The following is a 17254-nucleotide window of genomic DNA, read 5'->3' as shown; positions in this document are numbered from 1 at the left end:
AGACCCATCAGGCTAAAATAGTCAATGGAAATCAGAAGTGCAATTGCAGAGTGAGAAGTGGGATAGAGAACCAGCAAACAAGGACTTTACTGTGAAGGAGAAATATGCAGTATGTACAGCTTGGAAGAAAATGCAGGGCACATGCTTCTTGGCAAGTTGAACAGTTTCCAATCAAATTTTATAGGATAAGGGAGATTTTTACATGCTGGGATTTTAAAGTAAAGCCAGTCAGTTATCCACTCGGGCTAATAATGGAAACTAGAGATGGGTGCACCCATCCTGAAGTTGATAGCCAACTCATGCCACCTTTCTGCACCCAATCGCTGCCAGAGGGCAAGAACAGGGTTTATAGTTCACATCTTGGGTTGACTTCCAACATTTAGGCACTACTCTCATTGGGTTCTTTGCAACTCCCAAACAAAACTCAGGCTAACAGACTTTGGCACAGCCATTTCCCCAAACCAATACACTTGACACAGTTACTGAACTGTAATTACTTGCATGCAGTTTAGACCTGTACAATACAAACTGACAACCATATAGCTGCATTCTGCTTGCTGCAGGTGCCAGTTATCAGTTGTATAGCTCTGCTTCAGAAGGGTGCCTGGAAGAGTTCCACATGGGCAGGAACAAATAGGACTCCAGGCAGATTGGAGCAAGAGTGAACATTAAAGATCTGGCAAGTGATTTATTCCATGAGCAGTTAACGGCTTCCTCTAGCTTAGAGTACTACTCCTTCAGGCTCAGTCCAGAGTTCTATGCCCCATGTCTCTGTATAGATCAGTGACTGGGGCAGCACCGACATTGTGCTCAGAGAGTCTGGGCCTGAAAAAGCTAGTCGATTTATGCTCTTTGGACTGTGGAAAGTTTGAGCAACTGGATACCAGCCTGCAGTGTAGCAAGGCAATCATGGAGACTTCCTGCTTGAACATACAGACCAGATGCAATTGTTTAGTTTTGTATTCCTGTCAAAGCCAATCCCATGATTGGAATTGCATTCAGGTGCTCATCTCACAATGGTAATCCTACTGTATTTTAACAGACTTGTGAAGCAGGGCAGAAGATAGTTCCATATTCATCCATAGATGCTCTACACCTTAAATACAGCATTTCTGTTGTCATCCACCCTTAATTGGAGATGTGGCCTCCAAGTGCCAAATTGCAATAGGAAGCATTCATTCCCAGTGAAGAAAGGGTTCCCATCGCTGTACAATCCAGGGATACTGCCCCTACAGATGCAAAGAGAGGAGAATCATGAGTAGCAAGATCATGTGTGCGCCACAGTAATAACTTAGTAAGGCATGGACCCAAACAAGTGTGCTGTAGCATAGGAAAAGGAAGCAAACAGTAGTATACCTCTCTCCCAATATGGGCAGTTATAGTGGTACCATCAGTGTACTTGGTAGTAGTGGTCAGTGCATGGAAAGGGGCATTTCTAGAGGCAGTTCAGTATGCACTGCCACAGGTGGGCCTTGTAAGTGGGCTTCCTCACAGGACATGGCCCAGCAATTGCATGCCAGCCATCAAGCAGTACCCTACATCCTAGTACTTGTGCTAGGAGTGGCACCTCCACAGTAATGTACATCACAACACTGAAATCCTAGTCCAGTTGTGGGGACATACCAATGTTCTCTAGCTACTTATGTAGCTAACCAAGCCATCTCCACTCTTCATGTCACTTGTAGACAGAACCATGCAATAACCCAGTACCGACAAACTGCATAGTCCATTGGTCAGGCTTAGGTGTCAACTCCCTTTGCTGGAGAGACTACTGCCATTAACTGGATGGTTGGCTCAGCTATTCATAGTCATTGTTCCACTGCACTTACACCATTTCTGCTGGCCATGTGAATACTCTGACCAGTATCATACCAGCACACCTAGGGTCATACCCATTTCTTCACCAGCATATGCAAGCATGCAACATACTTGGAACATTCTTCCAGTATTATAATAGTCATACTATATCCACATGTTTGGGATCAAATGTAGGGGGCTACTGTATTTGAGCACAAATGTAGCTGAAGGTTTCTCTAACATCACTCTGTTGAAGTGGTAATATAGCATACGTGCAGCACTTAATCTTTAAGTCTAGGGCAGTCAGTACCACATTAACAAGTGCTTGAGGTTGTGGATCAGATGGGGCCTTCCTATTGCTACTCAGCTGAAATCTGGCACCCAAATTCAGAAAGCAGGCAAGGTCTTAGGAGGCACATGAAGTATTCCTCTCCTGTGGTGTTTTGAAACCATATACAACTCTCCTGTGGTGTTTTGAAACCATATACAAGACTGCTACATGTACAGAGTTCTATGCCACGTCACCATATTTTGATGGTATTTTGATGGCAAGACCACAGTTTCCATAAGTATGAGGTCACATGGGCAATCAACCAAAGCCCATGCAAGGTCACAGGTTTCCATGATCTAGACTCATTGCTTTTCCTTTCCCTGACCAATACTAAACTTAATTTCCACTAGTTTCCATTTACACAGTCTCTTGCAACCAAGCACTCATCTGCACCATTAAAATTACTATTAGCCTGAGACTGCTGCCAATTAATCATGCTGCCTACAAATGTAATGCCTAGACCAAATTTGTGAACCAGCTTGCTTTATAGTTTCAAAAGAAAGCATCTATAAAACTTCAATGACTTAGAAAATCTGGACTCCTCGCTTTTGCATAGTTTGGGTAGGGGTAAGAATCTTCAAACTAGCAAGATCATTCAATAGAGTTTATACCTTTACCTTCCACCCAGTGTTCTGATCTAGCAGTAATGGTAAGTCACCCATGGCTGGAGAAAACTGCTTAGAAACACCAATGTAGATGAGAATTACCATTTGCACAAGACCTACCTTTAACTGCTTATTTTCTGCTCCATCTGTGCTTTTAGTCTGTTCAGGATTAACTACAAGAAAGAAAATTAGAAGAGCTATTAGAAGAGAACTGGAACTTGCTTTCAGGATCTTACTGCTGTACATTAAGTTTAGTAACACTTTCACAAAGTGCTGTTCTGTAGACATCATTACTGCACATTGAGCTAGCCCTCACTAGTGACAAGTAGTTTCCTTGAAGAAATAGCGTCTGCAAAATGTAAGCAAAATATTTCTGCAAGTAATTTCTATCAGAGGGAAAAAAAAATTGTCTTAAGATTATCAGAAGATCAGAAAACTTCTGTCCAGAGGTAGAGTTACTGAAATATCCAATATAGCCTTAACATGCATTACCAAACTTGCTCACCTTCCGAAACTGAAATGAGAATCCTGCTAGGATGGCTCCATTAAGCCATGCGAGCTTCCTCATACATAGTGAAGAATATGGTACTGGACAACCTCTCATGAAAGATCTGCACCTACAATGAAACTGCAAGGCCAATGCAAACCATGCAATTCTAGGTACATCTACAAAGCTGGCCTTTTCTATCTGGCAAAAAGATAAAATTTGGAGCTTCATTACTACTTACAGGATTTAAGTGTTGTGGTTATGGACTATAGATATGAATCTACATCATTAGATGCAACAGATCACTTGCAACCAATAACTAGACCATGGTGCACCCAAGTACTTTTTCTGTGACAGTTAAAAGCAGAGGAATGCAGTATTGAACAATGCAAGTTTCGCTTAGGATCTGTTCCCCCAAGAATTAGATGAACTAGTAGAATTTTACATTTGACTGGGATACTCCAGCTGAATTAATGTCCATTTCCAGCAGTGGCCCAGGGAGAAAAGCTCCAAGGTAAAATATGGTATAAATACATAAGCAAACATGAAGACAAGTTACACAAGTTACTCCTGGTGACAAGTCAGGGGTTAAGTTACAGTAATCTGATGGATGCATTTCACATTCATGAGTTAGCCAAGCTATAATTGTTATTACATTACATAAAATAAAAAGTACATATAAATCACCACTACAGTTGGGATCCTTGGGTAGCCTGCCCCCCAGACTCTGCTGCATACCATCCTTACATGGTAATATAAAGCAGTTTCCATTTAAAATCAACCCCCACTACACAAAGGCTTCAGTACCAGGTTTCTGTAGTTGGTCAAACCTAACCAGAGGAAGTGCAAGTTAACAGTTAAGTGCTATGGCTTCTGCATAGGCAGGCAGCAATAGTAGTAGACTGCTATTGCTCAAACTCACTTTGGCATGGCAATGAAGTCATAAAGACAAGGACAGCAGATGACTAGTCACAGCTTCACCACTTTATGCCAAGCCAGGTTCCCACTACTGTACTTGCACAGTTGTCCATTTGCATACACAAATATCTCTGCACAGCATGCTGTTCACTTTTGCTGTGATCCAGGCTCAGAAAGGTAAAGACAAGTCCACCTAGGAATTTGCTCTGTCAAGTTAACTGGCAACAGTCCCCACTACAGGTTCCATATCCTCTGTTTCAAGTTTACTCCCCACATCTATTCCCTGGTAGACATGGATATAAAATTCTAAAATATTTTTTTGGAATTTTGTTTACTGGGAAAGTCAGACTTGGAATGAAGGAAATTTTCAGCAGAGGCCCAGAGAGAAGTGCTCCAGATGCATGTCTTTATAATGTGGGAGGAAACCCACATGAATGCAAGAACATGCAGACTCCACACAGAAGGTACCCCAGCAGAATTGGAGAACCTCTTGCTGCGAGAATGCAACTGCTGCACCATCCAAAATGAGGCCAGAGGGCTGCTGCATTGGAGAAAAAAATCCACTGGCCCTGAATCTACTTATAAAATCAGAGTGAACTCCCGGCTTGTGGCACAAGTCATGCTTCAAGGTAGCTTGGTTCTTTAAAATTACAACTGTTTACCATCTCCCATAAATAGTAGGTGCATTATCTATGCATTTTAATGCTGCTATATCCAGTATTCTTAACTGGCAGAGACTAGTTAGAATGAATAGATGTTTTGTATGTACAAGATAATGCTACTGAAAGAGGCTTCAAGTGTTTAATCAGATACGATATAAAAGTGCTACTGGAAAAAAGATTTAATCAGATAGATTAGGATCCAATAAAATGCAACTGCACTCCAGGCAGGAAAATAGACCAGCCCCTCACATCCTCAGCCATTCCAGTATTCCATCACCAGTTACCATACACTCTTCAAATAAAGTGTGCATATTGTTCTATTTGCTTCTACAGTGATTAGAGATACTGAAATTTTCCTCCCAAAATACCCACATGGGGAGGAGTCACTGAAAAAGCACACTCCTTTAAGTGGAGATGGCTTCAAACTTCAGGGAGAGGAAGTACTTGTCTAAGATGTGCTCCTGTGGCAATCACAGATAAAGCCTATGAAATTCAATTACACATTCAGCTAGGTTGTGTTCAACCTGTCAAATCAAGTGAATGAAAGCAAGTGGCAGTTTTGCTCACTCACATTAGTGTTAATTGCTGTGGCTTGTAGCATGGTGGGATAAAGCAGTTTCTTTAAGAAACAAGCGGAAGTCACTGATTTAGCATTTCTACTGAAGTGAAAGATGAAATACCTATGGCAATGACAACATGTCAGGTCACTGCATTCATAGTGATCTCTGGGGATCATTGCCAGACTTGTCAAGCAATGAGTACAAAATGGAATGTTAACTGCATGGTTTTAAAGGTGAAAAAAGGATGCGGGTGGAGGAAGTGAGACGGGTGGAATAGAATTCATCAAATAGGTTTGACAGATAGGAAGGTAGAATGAAACATGAGACTGGACAGGATTACAGAAGTCTAGTGGGAGATAAAAAAAATAACCTCATGGCAAGCAGGACTAGAGAACCAGTTCCAATACACTAAAAAGGTTAGTGGGAGAGGAATTGAGATAAGCAGGAAGAGGGAATAAAAATAAAATGTAGAAGGTAGAGCACAGGATACAAGAGTTAGAACAGAGTATGATAGGCATAAGTGATCCAGGGTAGGAGAAGTTGACAAGTAAAATGAGATTAGCAGAGTGGGATCACAAGTATAGCCAAGAGTTTAGATGTTACTTCAGATTGCACTTAACAGCATGGGTAAGGAGGGTCCATTACAAAAATTCAATCAAGTCCATCATCATAAACAGTACTTTGGTGGGTCTTTTAAAGGACTTAAAATATTGAGCAAATCTTATGACCAAGCAGTTTTGCATTGAAATTGCTGGTGTGGAGTCCCACAGGGATGAGTTCTGGATACTCCCTTGTTTGGACTCTACTTCACAGAAGTCCAGGCCAAGACAGATAGGAACCATGTGGCACATCTCATTACCAAAGGTTTTGCATCCAGGAAAAAAGGATGCAATCATGTCTCTCCACTCTTCCCTCCAACTACTCAGTATAATGCCCATTTGGAATGTACCTCACTAGATGCATGCAACAGTTTGAAAAGGCCACAGTACCTCACGAAGAGGACCTTATGCCTTCACATGCCCTACATGGACACTACAGAAACTAGCTTTTCACTGTCTCATTTGAAGAGGCGATCACTGCTTAACTTACAAAGCCATAGCTCACTAAGCCCTGTTAGAAAGGTTACACCTAAAAAACCCCAATCCCTCTGCACCACATGCTCCAGGGACCTCAACCTCATTACCACAAACAGAACATGCTAAGAGGGACAGGTTCATAAGCCAGGGACAGGTTCATAAACCAGAGACTGCCCATGTTTTGGAACAGACTTCCCATACATGTCAAGCGAAGCACCTCACTGGCCCTTCAAGAGACATTTGTTGATGGGAAATAGAAAGTTCTCAGGGATCCCTTCATTGGCTCTACTTGATAGAGGCACTAGGAACTAATGGTGGCATGCCAGGGCACTTGTAGGCTTGTAAAGGCTCCAGAGGTCTAGTACAGACCTATGAACTTATGACTAACACAGGTTTAGGCGAGCAGTTAGTAGCTTTACCAGGATTCAATAGGGATGGAATCTTGGACAAGTTTTATTGTGGGAGACTTTTGTGCTGTGCATACAAGTGTGACATCACCCATGTTGTCATCAACCAAGAGAAATTGATGTGTGGATATTTGAAAGTATGGTACCTACAATTAATCCCCAATATACAGAACTAGGAGACCCAAGGAGCAGTGTGCTAAAAAGAGTAGGACAGTTAAATGGTTTAGACAAACCCAGAAGTGGGTGGATAAAAGGCTACCAAAATTGCTGGTGCTGGTAAATGCCAAGCAGAGTTGTGGTGTAGTGGAGACCAAAACCCATATGGAGTGGAAGGGCAATAGTGAGAAATTGAGACATTTCAGGGTGGCAAAATAGTTATGGTCACAAAATTGGAGAAAGTCACTGAAGTTCTGCCTTTCTAAAGGAGATTATGTGGGATTCTTCATGATAGTGGTAGACTGTCCTAACTAAATGGATATTAGTATTTCTATGGGTTATGCTAGAGCAGTAACTCATTTAAGAAGTCCATTTTCAAGTTTTGGGAATCTTGATAGTCTGCGGGAAAAAGGATAGGTCTAGAATACACACGATACAACTGGCCTAAAGACATTGATAGTCTCATGCTGCTGACTGCAGCCCTTGTTCCAGGAGAGTATAGGGCATTTGCCCAAAACCAATAACCAACTGTATACAATGAGCTGGTGTGGACTGCATAGGGGTGGAGAAGCACAAAGTAGCTGATCCAGCTCAGCCATTCTAAGGGAAGGCATGCTTCTGGTGCGCATACCCAAGGTTGAATCTCAGTAAGGGGTGGTGGCAATCCTCAGCAAGGGGTTGGGATCAGTCGTGGATGGTCCCTAGTTTGGAGAGTGACAGGGAATGACAGAAGGGACCAAACCACTTTCTGGCTAAAATTAGATAAACTTCAGCAAGATAAGCCAATTGCTTGAAGCAGTTTGGAGAACCAATATTTCCTTACAAGCTTGAAAGCTTCAGATTCTTACAGCAACTCAATGGAGATGACAAACTGACTAAAAGTTGAAGCTTGCAAGAAGCTTCTTTTAATGGCAAGGCCCTTTCCCCAATTTGGCTCAAAGCAGATTTTGCTGGCAAAATATCAGACTTTTCCCTCCTGAGAATTAAAGAAATGTTTTAGTCCAGCTACAACAGGCATATTTTAAAGGCCACTGCCTTAAGTTAACCCCCCATCTGAAGCAACTACCAAGTACTTACATTGCGATACACCAAGTTTCACCCCTGAACATCATTTCCATATAGATTCATAAGTGTGTACAGAATTTAAGAATTGCTCTTAAATATTTCCTGAATCAATCACCTTTCATTTAGTGGCTGCAGTCCCCATCAGGGAAAATGCTACACATTCAGATGAAAATTCAGAACAGCAAGGGATAGTTTCAAGATAACACAAAGGTGGATATACCCACATATGGTTGTGTGGCATAGATAAACGGACCTGTTTTATACGACTAATACCAATTTTAAAACATTCACATATTATAATCTAAGTAGCTCAGGACAAAAATGCTCACCCTAAAAAAAAAAAAAGATATTTAGTAGGGGCAAATAAGAGTATCTAGTTTTAGCCTTTACTGTAAAGGCAAGTGCCATGCTGATGGTTACATTGCTTGACATGACCATCTCCACATCTTAGTAGTACCAAGGGTATGCTGCTCACTTGGATAGGTCAGGACTTGCTAGAAGTCCCAAGTCAGAGACTTAATATCAAGGTATGGAAACTTTTGCATAGCCCATGTGGAGAACTTTGATTCTCTGGGATTTGGGTCTTTGGCTTGTTGATTCTCTGGGATTTGGGTCTTTGGCTTGTTGGCACTCAGTATTTTAAAGTGCTGATATTTCAATAGAACTGCTCTCAGCAACCCCTGTGTAATGTGAGCACATTTTGCATGGATTGAGTTGGACTGATTCACTTACTAAGTGATCCGATTAGAGTAAAGGGGTTCCCTATATTAGAGGTCTATAGGTCACCAAAAGCACCCACCCCTATTCACAAATGACAATTTACAAGATTCCAGATAGCTGTGCTGGCAATACTTTGTCACAAGAGGCAAGACAGAATAGCACATTTCATATTAGATGGAAATTACTCATCCAAAGTCAAAGACCAGCAAAAAAAGTCAGATCTTTGGCCCACAGCGAATGTGGTAACCTTGAATAAGGGAAGTAGTAAGCCATGCAACTGCAGGTTAAAATAGGTTCTAGGAGCATTTCCAGGACAGTAGAGGGTTGTGGGCAGAACTCCAAGATTCTGCATTTGGATTTCAGAAAGGATGATCTGGACTAAGGATGGATCTGGACTTCAGTCTAGGTACAGCAATAGTAAAGTGTATAGGTTCAAGTTGAGGCAATGCAGAAAGCATGCAATCACACCATGTTCATAATGAAGTGAAATATTAGGCATCCTGAGAGTGGATATAACAGGAGCCAGGTCTAGTACTAGTGAAGGTCTGAAGCCTACTTTCAATCATGGGATAATTCCCAAACATGCTACCACCATCCTGGACTTTCATGGAACCAGTTGCAAGTGGTAAAAAGCATTAAGTTTGATGCTAACCCAACTCATCTTTCAGGAATACTAGAACATTAAACTTTCTGGGTCAGTAGATTCAGGCAGACTTGCCAACTAAGCAGGATTACTAGATACACTTTCACAGCAAGTAATTTGAAGGTAAAGAGAAGTGCAGCACAGAAACAGACTTCAGAAGCACCAATACACACCCAATAAGAAGCAACACATTGGTAATAGGATGCATTCCTTTTTATTACACAAGTAAATGGGGTCTGAACATTTGAGGGAACCCTACAACATGGAAGTGTTTTCATCCATCAAAAATCTTCCCATCTTCAAGAACATGTCACCCTGTAGGTCCTACAGGTTCCATACAATTTGTTGGCAACTGAATGCTTGGAGGGAAGCTGTATTTAAGGAACTACAGGGTGGTAATTCTAGGAAGAAACTGGGCAGAAACATTATGGCAACTAAGAGCAGATATTTAAGCCTGGAGGTTTTAACAAATGTTTCCTTGGAATAGTCTTGCCACAGGGGCACCCCTCAATGTACACCATACTTTAGATTCTGACCATAATTACCACTACCATGACTATTGTGGAAGGGCAAGGCCCATGGCAAACATGTTTGTTACTATGCAGATCTATTGTTACTATGCAGATCTAGGCTTAGGAAAGGGAACATTATTGTCCAAAAGTGTTACTATGTAGAGATAGTTGGAGATAAAGCTACCAATTACTGTTTCTCAAGTACTTGCATGTTAAAGTGACAGGGTTATGGCAGCCTTTACATTTCACTTTCATAAGTCATGGTGCACTGGCAATAGTCCCTATGGAGTTCTGCCCCCCCCCCCCCATCATACCTTCAGGCCTTCAAAACAATAGCTGGAGTCAATAGTTTGGCTGACTTATCTGTAGCTAGCAATTTCCAAGATCATGGGACATACTTGCACCTCTTAAAAGCCCAGTGCAAATTAACACCTAAAATATATTCAGTAATTTGTAACCATTTATTTCATGCACCTATGAGTTGCCAATAGCCTGACCAAATCTTTTCCCATCCAAGCTAACCAGTAGTCTTAGCCAACACTTCATCCCTGGCTAACACAAACCAGTTAGCCTACTTATAGAATCCCTATTCACATGTGGGCCCAACTGAGAAGCACTGTATTCACCATTGACTAAGCTATTTAGTGTAGCTTAGTATGCTAACCATTTCATGCAATCATCCCCCATGCTGAAATAATTTTGGGGAGGATCACTAGTCCTACAGGGACTAGGCACCCCATGCATTTGCACCCCATGTGTTTTCACTCCTCCATGACAGCTCCAGCAGAATCAGGGTCTACACCTGTAGAGTCAAGTTTGAAAGAGGCTTAATTTGCTAAAGCAGAACATTTTTTTGCCCTTAGAGATAATACAAAACATCTACAGAGAGCGCAATAAAAATACATGACCTCTGAGAGCAATACAAGGATTACACATGCATTGCACTTATTTGGTGGCCACTTTAAGTGCAAGTAATTGTGCTCATGCATATCCTCTACATTTATGCATTATGCACCTTCTGTATAGTAAAGATGTGATTTAGTGACTAGACTAAGTGCACCTTGGACAGAACATGCAGTTAAGGGGCTTCCTTCATGGAGCCCATGGGGGGGGGGGCAAATTCCTACTGCTGGAATCATTCAGAAACAAGAGCCCCAGATAAGTTCCAAGCTCAATTTCCTAGATTTACAAATAATTGTTTTACTCATTGGTAGCTGGTAATTGTCCCAAGTTCTTGCATTATCTATATGCATTTTCTGGAAACTTGATGTAATCGTAGACTTTCCAGAAGCCACAGGGATAAAGATCAGACTGCTGGTCCTCATATTTGCAATGAGAGGCTCTTTAGATTCAGGTGTCCACATCAGCCAGCAGTGCAGTGTCATACCAAGAAAATGACTCATGGCTTAAACTTCAGACAAGCCCAAGATGCCTCCTCCTTTATCCAATAAACTTTTTGAGCAAGCCTTCTTTAGCCACCAAGGCGTTGCCATCACTAAAGTTAGGAGAAACCAACTAGCTACTTCCTCACAAAATATACTACACAGAATGTGCATCTTGGTCATTGCTTTTGGGGGGGGGGGGGGGGACATGCCCAGGGTGCATTTTCTCCTGGTTAAACCCCTAATGGTAGAGGGCCCACAGGGGTACTGTCAAAGATTTAACGAGTTTACTACCATACAAAATGTAGTATGAAGTTTCCAGCAGCAAACTATACGATATCATGGAGAACTAGAGTCACAGACGAAGAGCATGAAAGAGGGAGTCTTATTCCCATCTAGGAGATGGTCCAGTATCTTTTGTTGTAATGCAGCTCCAGTACTTTGTGGAGGCCTCTGACCCAATAACTAGTCAAAAACCTGCATAATGCTTGACAAGACCTGCAAGGCCAAAAAGCTGGTGTTGCAATATGAATACCTTTCTTGCAGTCCTCTCTCTTACATTTGTCTGTACCCAACAAAGCCACTGTCCTACCAAGATTAACCTTTTAAGCAGTGTAAAACTAGGACAGACTTTCCACATGCCCAGTGGACACTAATGAAGACTTTGCTGGACAAGCCATACGTCAACTAATGCAAGAAATATTTTCATGGTGCACTGTTTAGTAGTTTCAGGTCCTCTCAGTACATACATACTCTTGCATAGCTAGCAAGGGCCATCACCAACTCACTTGTCTAGAAAAGCAAAATTTCATAAGACCATCAAGTGACTCACCACAAGCTTGTTGCCTGCAAAATGGTCACAAGTCACCAAAAAGTCAGCAGTACATTTATCAGCTACCACAGTTTGTCCATAACGTAGATGGGTATAACTGTATAAATATTTTCATACCCATCACCCACTTAAGTGACCTTGGGTTCAGCAGATGAGATTTCCCCTCTTTAGGGACAATGCCATTTTACTTTGTGTAAAGCATCCTCAGGAACCCCCATTACTGTTTACTGGATTTTCATATACAAGTTTCTCCATTCAGTTCTGTTGTGCACAGTAGTAACATGAGTCAAGGAATTTACCCCCCCCCCCCATATACAAGGTTTGATTAACTATGCCCGTTTGGAAAGAACACAAAGATAGCTACTGTCTGCAATTTATGAAAAATATGGCTCTAGGTAGTCTGGTCATGGCAGGTAATATTGCCAAAATGGGCATTGGTATTTGCTAGTGATAAGCAAGATTAGGAACAAGCCTATACCAGGAACACAGTGTGGGATGGTTTATGTTCCCTTGACAGTGTGCCCCCCCCCCCCTAAAATCCAGAGCACTTTTAGCAGGTGCCTTGAATTATGCCTTCCTTAGAAATGCAGGTGCCTTGAATTATACCTTCCCTTAGAAATGCACCCCCCATCAAAATGTCAGAGGAGAAAAACAAAGCAAGCTAAAAAGAACACAAGACCATAGCATGTTAGTTACTTTCTAAAGAAAAAGCTAATTAACTGAGCAACAGCTGCATTTGGAGAAGACTCACTGTTGTAAAGGATAAAGGCCAATAACCATAGTAATGCAGCAAGTGGTGGTGTACATGTAGGCATGTCCTATTAACTTGGTTTTATCTTCCAGCAAGGTACTCATACAGGTCATTTGCCATATCCAGTTCCAGTTTATTATGGTATCCTTGTTGCCATTATACTAATTCTAGAGAGCAATTCCCTGTCCACTTACTCCATTGTGTCTTCATGCAGCAGTTAGGTTTTGTACTCAAATATCTGGTGGCTTCTACATTAGGATTTTGGCCTGGATGTTCTTGGTGTTTCCATACTCAAAGGATACACACCTCCACAATGGTAGCCCAACCTAATGCATCAGAGATAGCATTGGCTAATACAGCTATTTCATGTCATAGCCTGCTATAGGTCCCAGACCATGTCCCAAGACTCTCACTCCATTACTAAGCACCCAGGAGAATATTAGGGAAAACTAAGAATTCATTAATTACAATGCCCCAGACCAGCTCATTTGTACCCCAACTGCAGGTGGAAACATCCTTGACCTAGTCATTACAAACATGGGCAACTGTTGCTCTGCACCAATAGTCAAATCCTCCCTGGTTAGATCCAGTCACAAACTAATCGCCTTGGAAGTCCACATCCCCTTCACCCCCCTCCAGTTAGGCAGCTCAGATAAACAGTTTCATAGCCTGTAGTACTGGGGGTCATTTCCAACATGTACCACATTAGCCCTCAGCTAGAGGAGTCAAAAATGGAGCAAAGTTTTGCTCAAAGTTGTGTGGATAATCAAGTTCTGCTCTCACCTTTTGAGAAATAGTGACTATTACAAGAAAATGAAGTCACCAATAAGATTAGTAAACGATTTAGAGCAAAGCAGTTTATAGTAATTTGTCAGTGGTATAGGATCTAAAAATGTATTAATTGAATAATTTTACCCAATAAATGGAGCTAGTCTTCCAAAGAAGCAATTACTGGGAGTGGAGCATAAACCACACACACTAGATTTTGTAGACCTCAGGAAAGTGGATTACAATTGATTTTACATGAAGCTGCAAGAAGTGTCCACCAATACTCTGGTAGAGTACAACCCCCCCCCCCCCCTTATGATTCATGTCACAAAGCTCAAATGAAACATTGTGGCATAGGCAGAAGGGTGGCATGCCCATACTGGGGACAGTAGATCTTGGGCATACTACATATCTGCATTGATGGAAGTGAAGAGTAAAAGGGTTTGATAGGGCTTTAGAAGACTTTCATGCAGAGGCATTGACAATATACTGAACCCAGTGCACAGTACCCATCCCCAAGGTATCAATGGGAGCAGACATTACAGCTCCACACTGCCTGCAATACAGCTCTGGAAGTTTGAATGCAAACTTCCACTAGCTGCATCCTGACTAGTTTGGCAGTGGGGACATCTCTGGAACATTGACCCAGACAGCAAAATCTCTGGGATGTTTAACAGCAACATATACAGCACACATATTACAATGCATTCAAACTCAAATGAAAGTCACTGGAACCAAAAGCAATTTAGTCACTACGTTGAATGATAATGCATTACTCCTTTTACCTGCTTGTGCAGTTAAGTGAAACAGATGTGTTGAACTCACTAGGCTTTAATGAGTTAAAGGGTCCTGGTCAATCGTACGTAGCTAAAAAAGGCTCCAGCAAGCAGAGAAAGGCTGGGGGGTGTCAAAGCACATTGGGTAAACAGGTAGCAAGGAGAGAACCTTAGATCAAAGTTATGTTGGCATGAAGCCATGTCAAGTGCCATTATATGGTGGTGGGGCTACATACTCATTAGTAAATACAGTGTCACTCAAAGTTCAGGAAGACTTCATTCATATGAAACACTGGTGACCAGTACCAAAGTTTACAAATTTGGCCACTATAGTTATGAATTCCTTCATAAAGAATTGGCTCCTGTAAAGTACCAGATGACAGCAGACAACCAATTTCATATCCTTGCACAAGGAGAAGGGAAGTATTCATGGAATTGCAAGTCAAAGCAGGACAGGGATACATTACTAATGCACTGAACGGTAACCAGTGGACTAGTGTTCTAGATCCAATAAAAGCAAACCTACCTGGAGAAGAGAGTCTGAGGGGGTAGTCTGATCAACATAGAGCCATTTGGAAAGATAGCATTAAAGAAATTGTGGACCACGTTAAGCCTGGACAGTTTCACTTGGATTACACTGTTTGAGGGAGACCCATGTGAGAGATGAAGCACTTTTGTAACATCTGTCCATCTATTAATAAGGGGGCAGTCCTAGCTATAAATTTAATTTTACATTTGTTAACCAGGATAGTCCATCTGGATACAACGTCCATTTTCAGTGGAGGCCTGGGGAGAAAAGCTCCAAACATAATATTACCAGTCACATCACAAATAGCATAATAGAATATTTACAGAGGACAGAGACAACCCACAAGTTATATAGAATATATAACTTTTTATATTAAATCAATGAACTACCATTTTTAATAGTTTCATAAGAGAAGTTGAAGTTCAGAGTAGACAAGTCTGAAAGTTGCAGTACAGGATTGTACCAATCTGAAGAAAAGATTAGCCAGGCTTGATACAATAGCATGTCCATTTTGACCCCAGGTATTGTTTGAGCTTAGCTTTGAAATGACCTAGAGAAGAGTGTGAGGTAATCTCAGGAGGTGGAAGGTTCCATGATCTGCCTACAGAGTTAGAGAGTCACCGGCTAGGTTATTTGTTTTACATGTTTGGATAAGGAGTCTGCTGAAGGTCTAGGGTTGTTATACATGGTGACTAGATTTGAGTGCAGGGGTGTATATAATTTTGTGGGCCATAATCAGTTGGTTATATATTAGATTAGGTAGTAAAAGCCATCCAAGCTGAATTAGATTGATGCAATGAGTCCTGCAAGGTAGTCCAGTGGCAAACCTGGCGATGTGAGAATGATTTTGTTCAGGGCAGTCTTACTAGTATTACAGAGAAGAGGGGATGCATACAAGAGAGTAGAGAAGGTGAGATTGAGCAAATGCAATCTTGGCTGGAGGAGTCAGGAAGCTTTTTATTCTATACAATGAGCCTAGTTTTTTTGATGGGACACCTAGTAGTTTTGTAGAATGGTCAGGTAAGATTATTGTGCCATCCTTTGCTTTAATTGTAAGTTAATGGCGCTAGACCTATGGGTTGGTGGGAACAATAGCATTAGTCTTTTTAGGATTCAGGATCGGGCGTTGATTGGCAACTCCATAGGGGATGTTGCTGAGCAAATCAGTGTAGAGTCATCTGCACATTGGATACAGCTGACTTTTGGTATGACAGTGTTCAAATAATTGATGAAGATGAACAAACAGCGGGCCTAATAGAACCTTCTGGTACTCCCAGGGTGTTGGGTAGCAAGAGAGAGAGTTTGGTCTGCCAAACTACAGCCCGTTTACCACTTAGGAATTAAACCATTGAAGGGCTTTGGGATCTAGACTAAGTGATTGGAGGGTGTGGATCAATAATTTGTGATCCACCATATCAAAAGCTTTGGACAGATCAAAAAAAATAGAGCAGAAGAAATATGGTTATTACGATTGAGGTTTATGGTATTGGAAAAGTAGGGCTGAGGTAGTGCGATGGTGAGGTCTAAAGCCATGCTGGGTATCTGCCATGAGGTGGTGCATGAACTGTTTAAATACATTTTTTCCATTATCTTTGCTAGAGGAGAGTGTATAGCTATAGGCCTGTAATTGGAGAGTTCAGTAGAACTACCTCCTTTATGAAGGGGGATTACATAGGATATCTTCCAGATATCAGGAATTTTTGCTTCTACTATGGTGTGATTGATAAGTAATGACACTGGATAGGCAATGGCATCAGCTGCAGCCAGAAGTTGGTCAGCCGAGTGTGGTGGGTTTTAGTTTTCTGATTAGGGTACAGATAAGTGATGTGGCAACAGGTTGAAAGCTAAATAAAGCTAGATTTTTAAGGGTGGAACTGTCTAGGCTGTGGGAGCAGAGAGGCAGTTGGCTGGCTATGGCTTGGGTTGTCTCTAATGAATCTGTTAAAACTGTCAGACTGCTTCTGGAGGTTTATCAGTGGAGGCAGCTGGGACAGGGGTAGTAGTATGACCAGGGTGTAGTAGATTAACCCTCAAGTTCAGAACTTGAGGGTTATTTTGATTATCCGTTTGTAATTTGTAGTATTGTCAAGTAGTACAGGTTTAGTTTAATTCCTAAGTTGCCTGTACTTAATTTGATCATGAGGGAGTTTTAGTAGTTCGCCATAAAGCCCAAGCTTTATTTTGGAGATTAATTTTGAGCCTTTTGCCTTAGTTTTCTTTAAACGAATGTGTGCATGAAAGTAAAGAATCAAGGAATTTTTTGTTAAAATACAATAC

General features: G+C 41.5%; 1 protein-coding gene across 1 annotated transcript in view; it reads right to left on the bottom strand.

Moving 5' to 3' along the window:
* The window catches only part of LOC122816575 (matrin-3-like), a 59708-nt gene that overhangs the window by 34457 nt on the left and 7997 nt on the right, over positions 1-17254 (bottom strand). The window contains exon 2 of the mRNA XM_044089450.1: positions 2854-2906. Within this exon, the coding sequence (XP_043945385.1) occupies positions 2854-2906 (53 nt within the window). The remainder of the gene's footprint in view (positions 1-2853; positions 2907-17254) is intronic.

Source organism: Protopterus annectens, chromosome 1.part1 (genome assembly GCF_019279795.1).
Source record: "Protopterus annectens isolate FY-2018-M chromosome 1.part1, PAN1.0, whole genome shotgun sequence".
Classification (NCBI taxonomy): domain Eukaryota; kingdom Metazoa; phylum Chordata; order Ceratodontiformes; family Protopteridae; genus Protopterus; species Protopterus annectens.
This window is presented reverse-complemented; position numbering and strand designations above follow the sequence as displayed.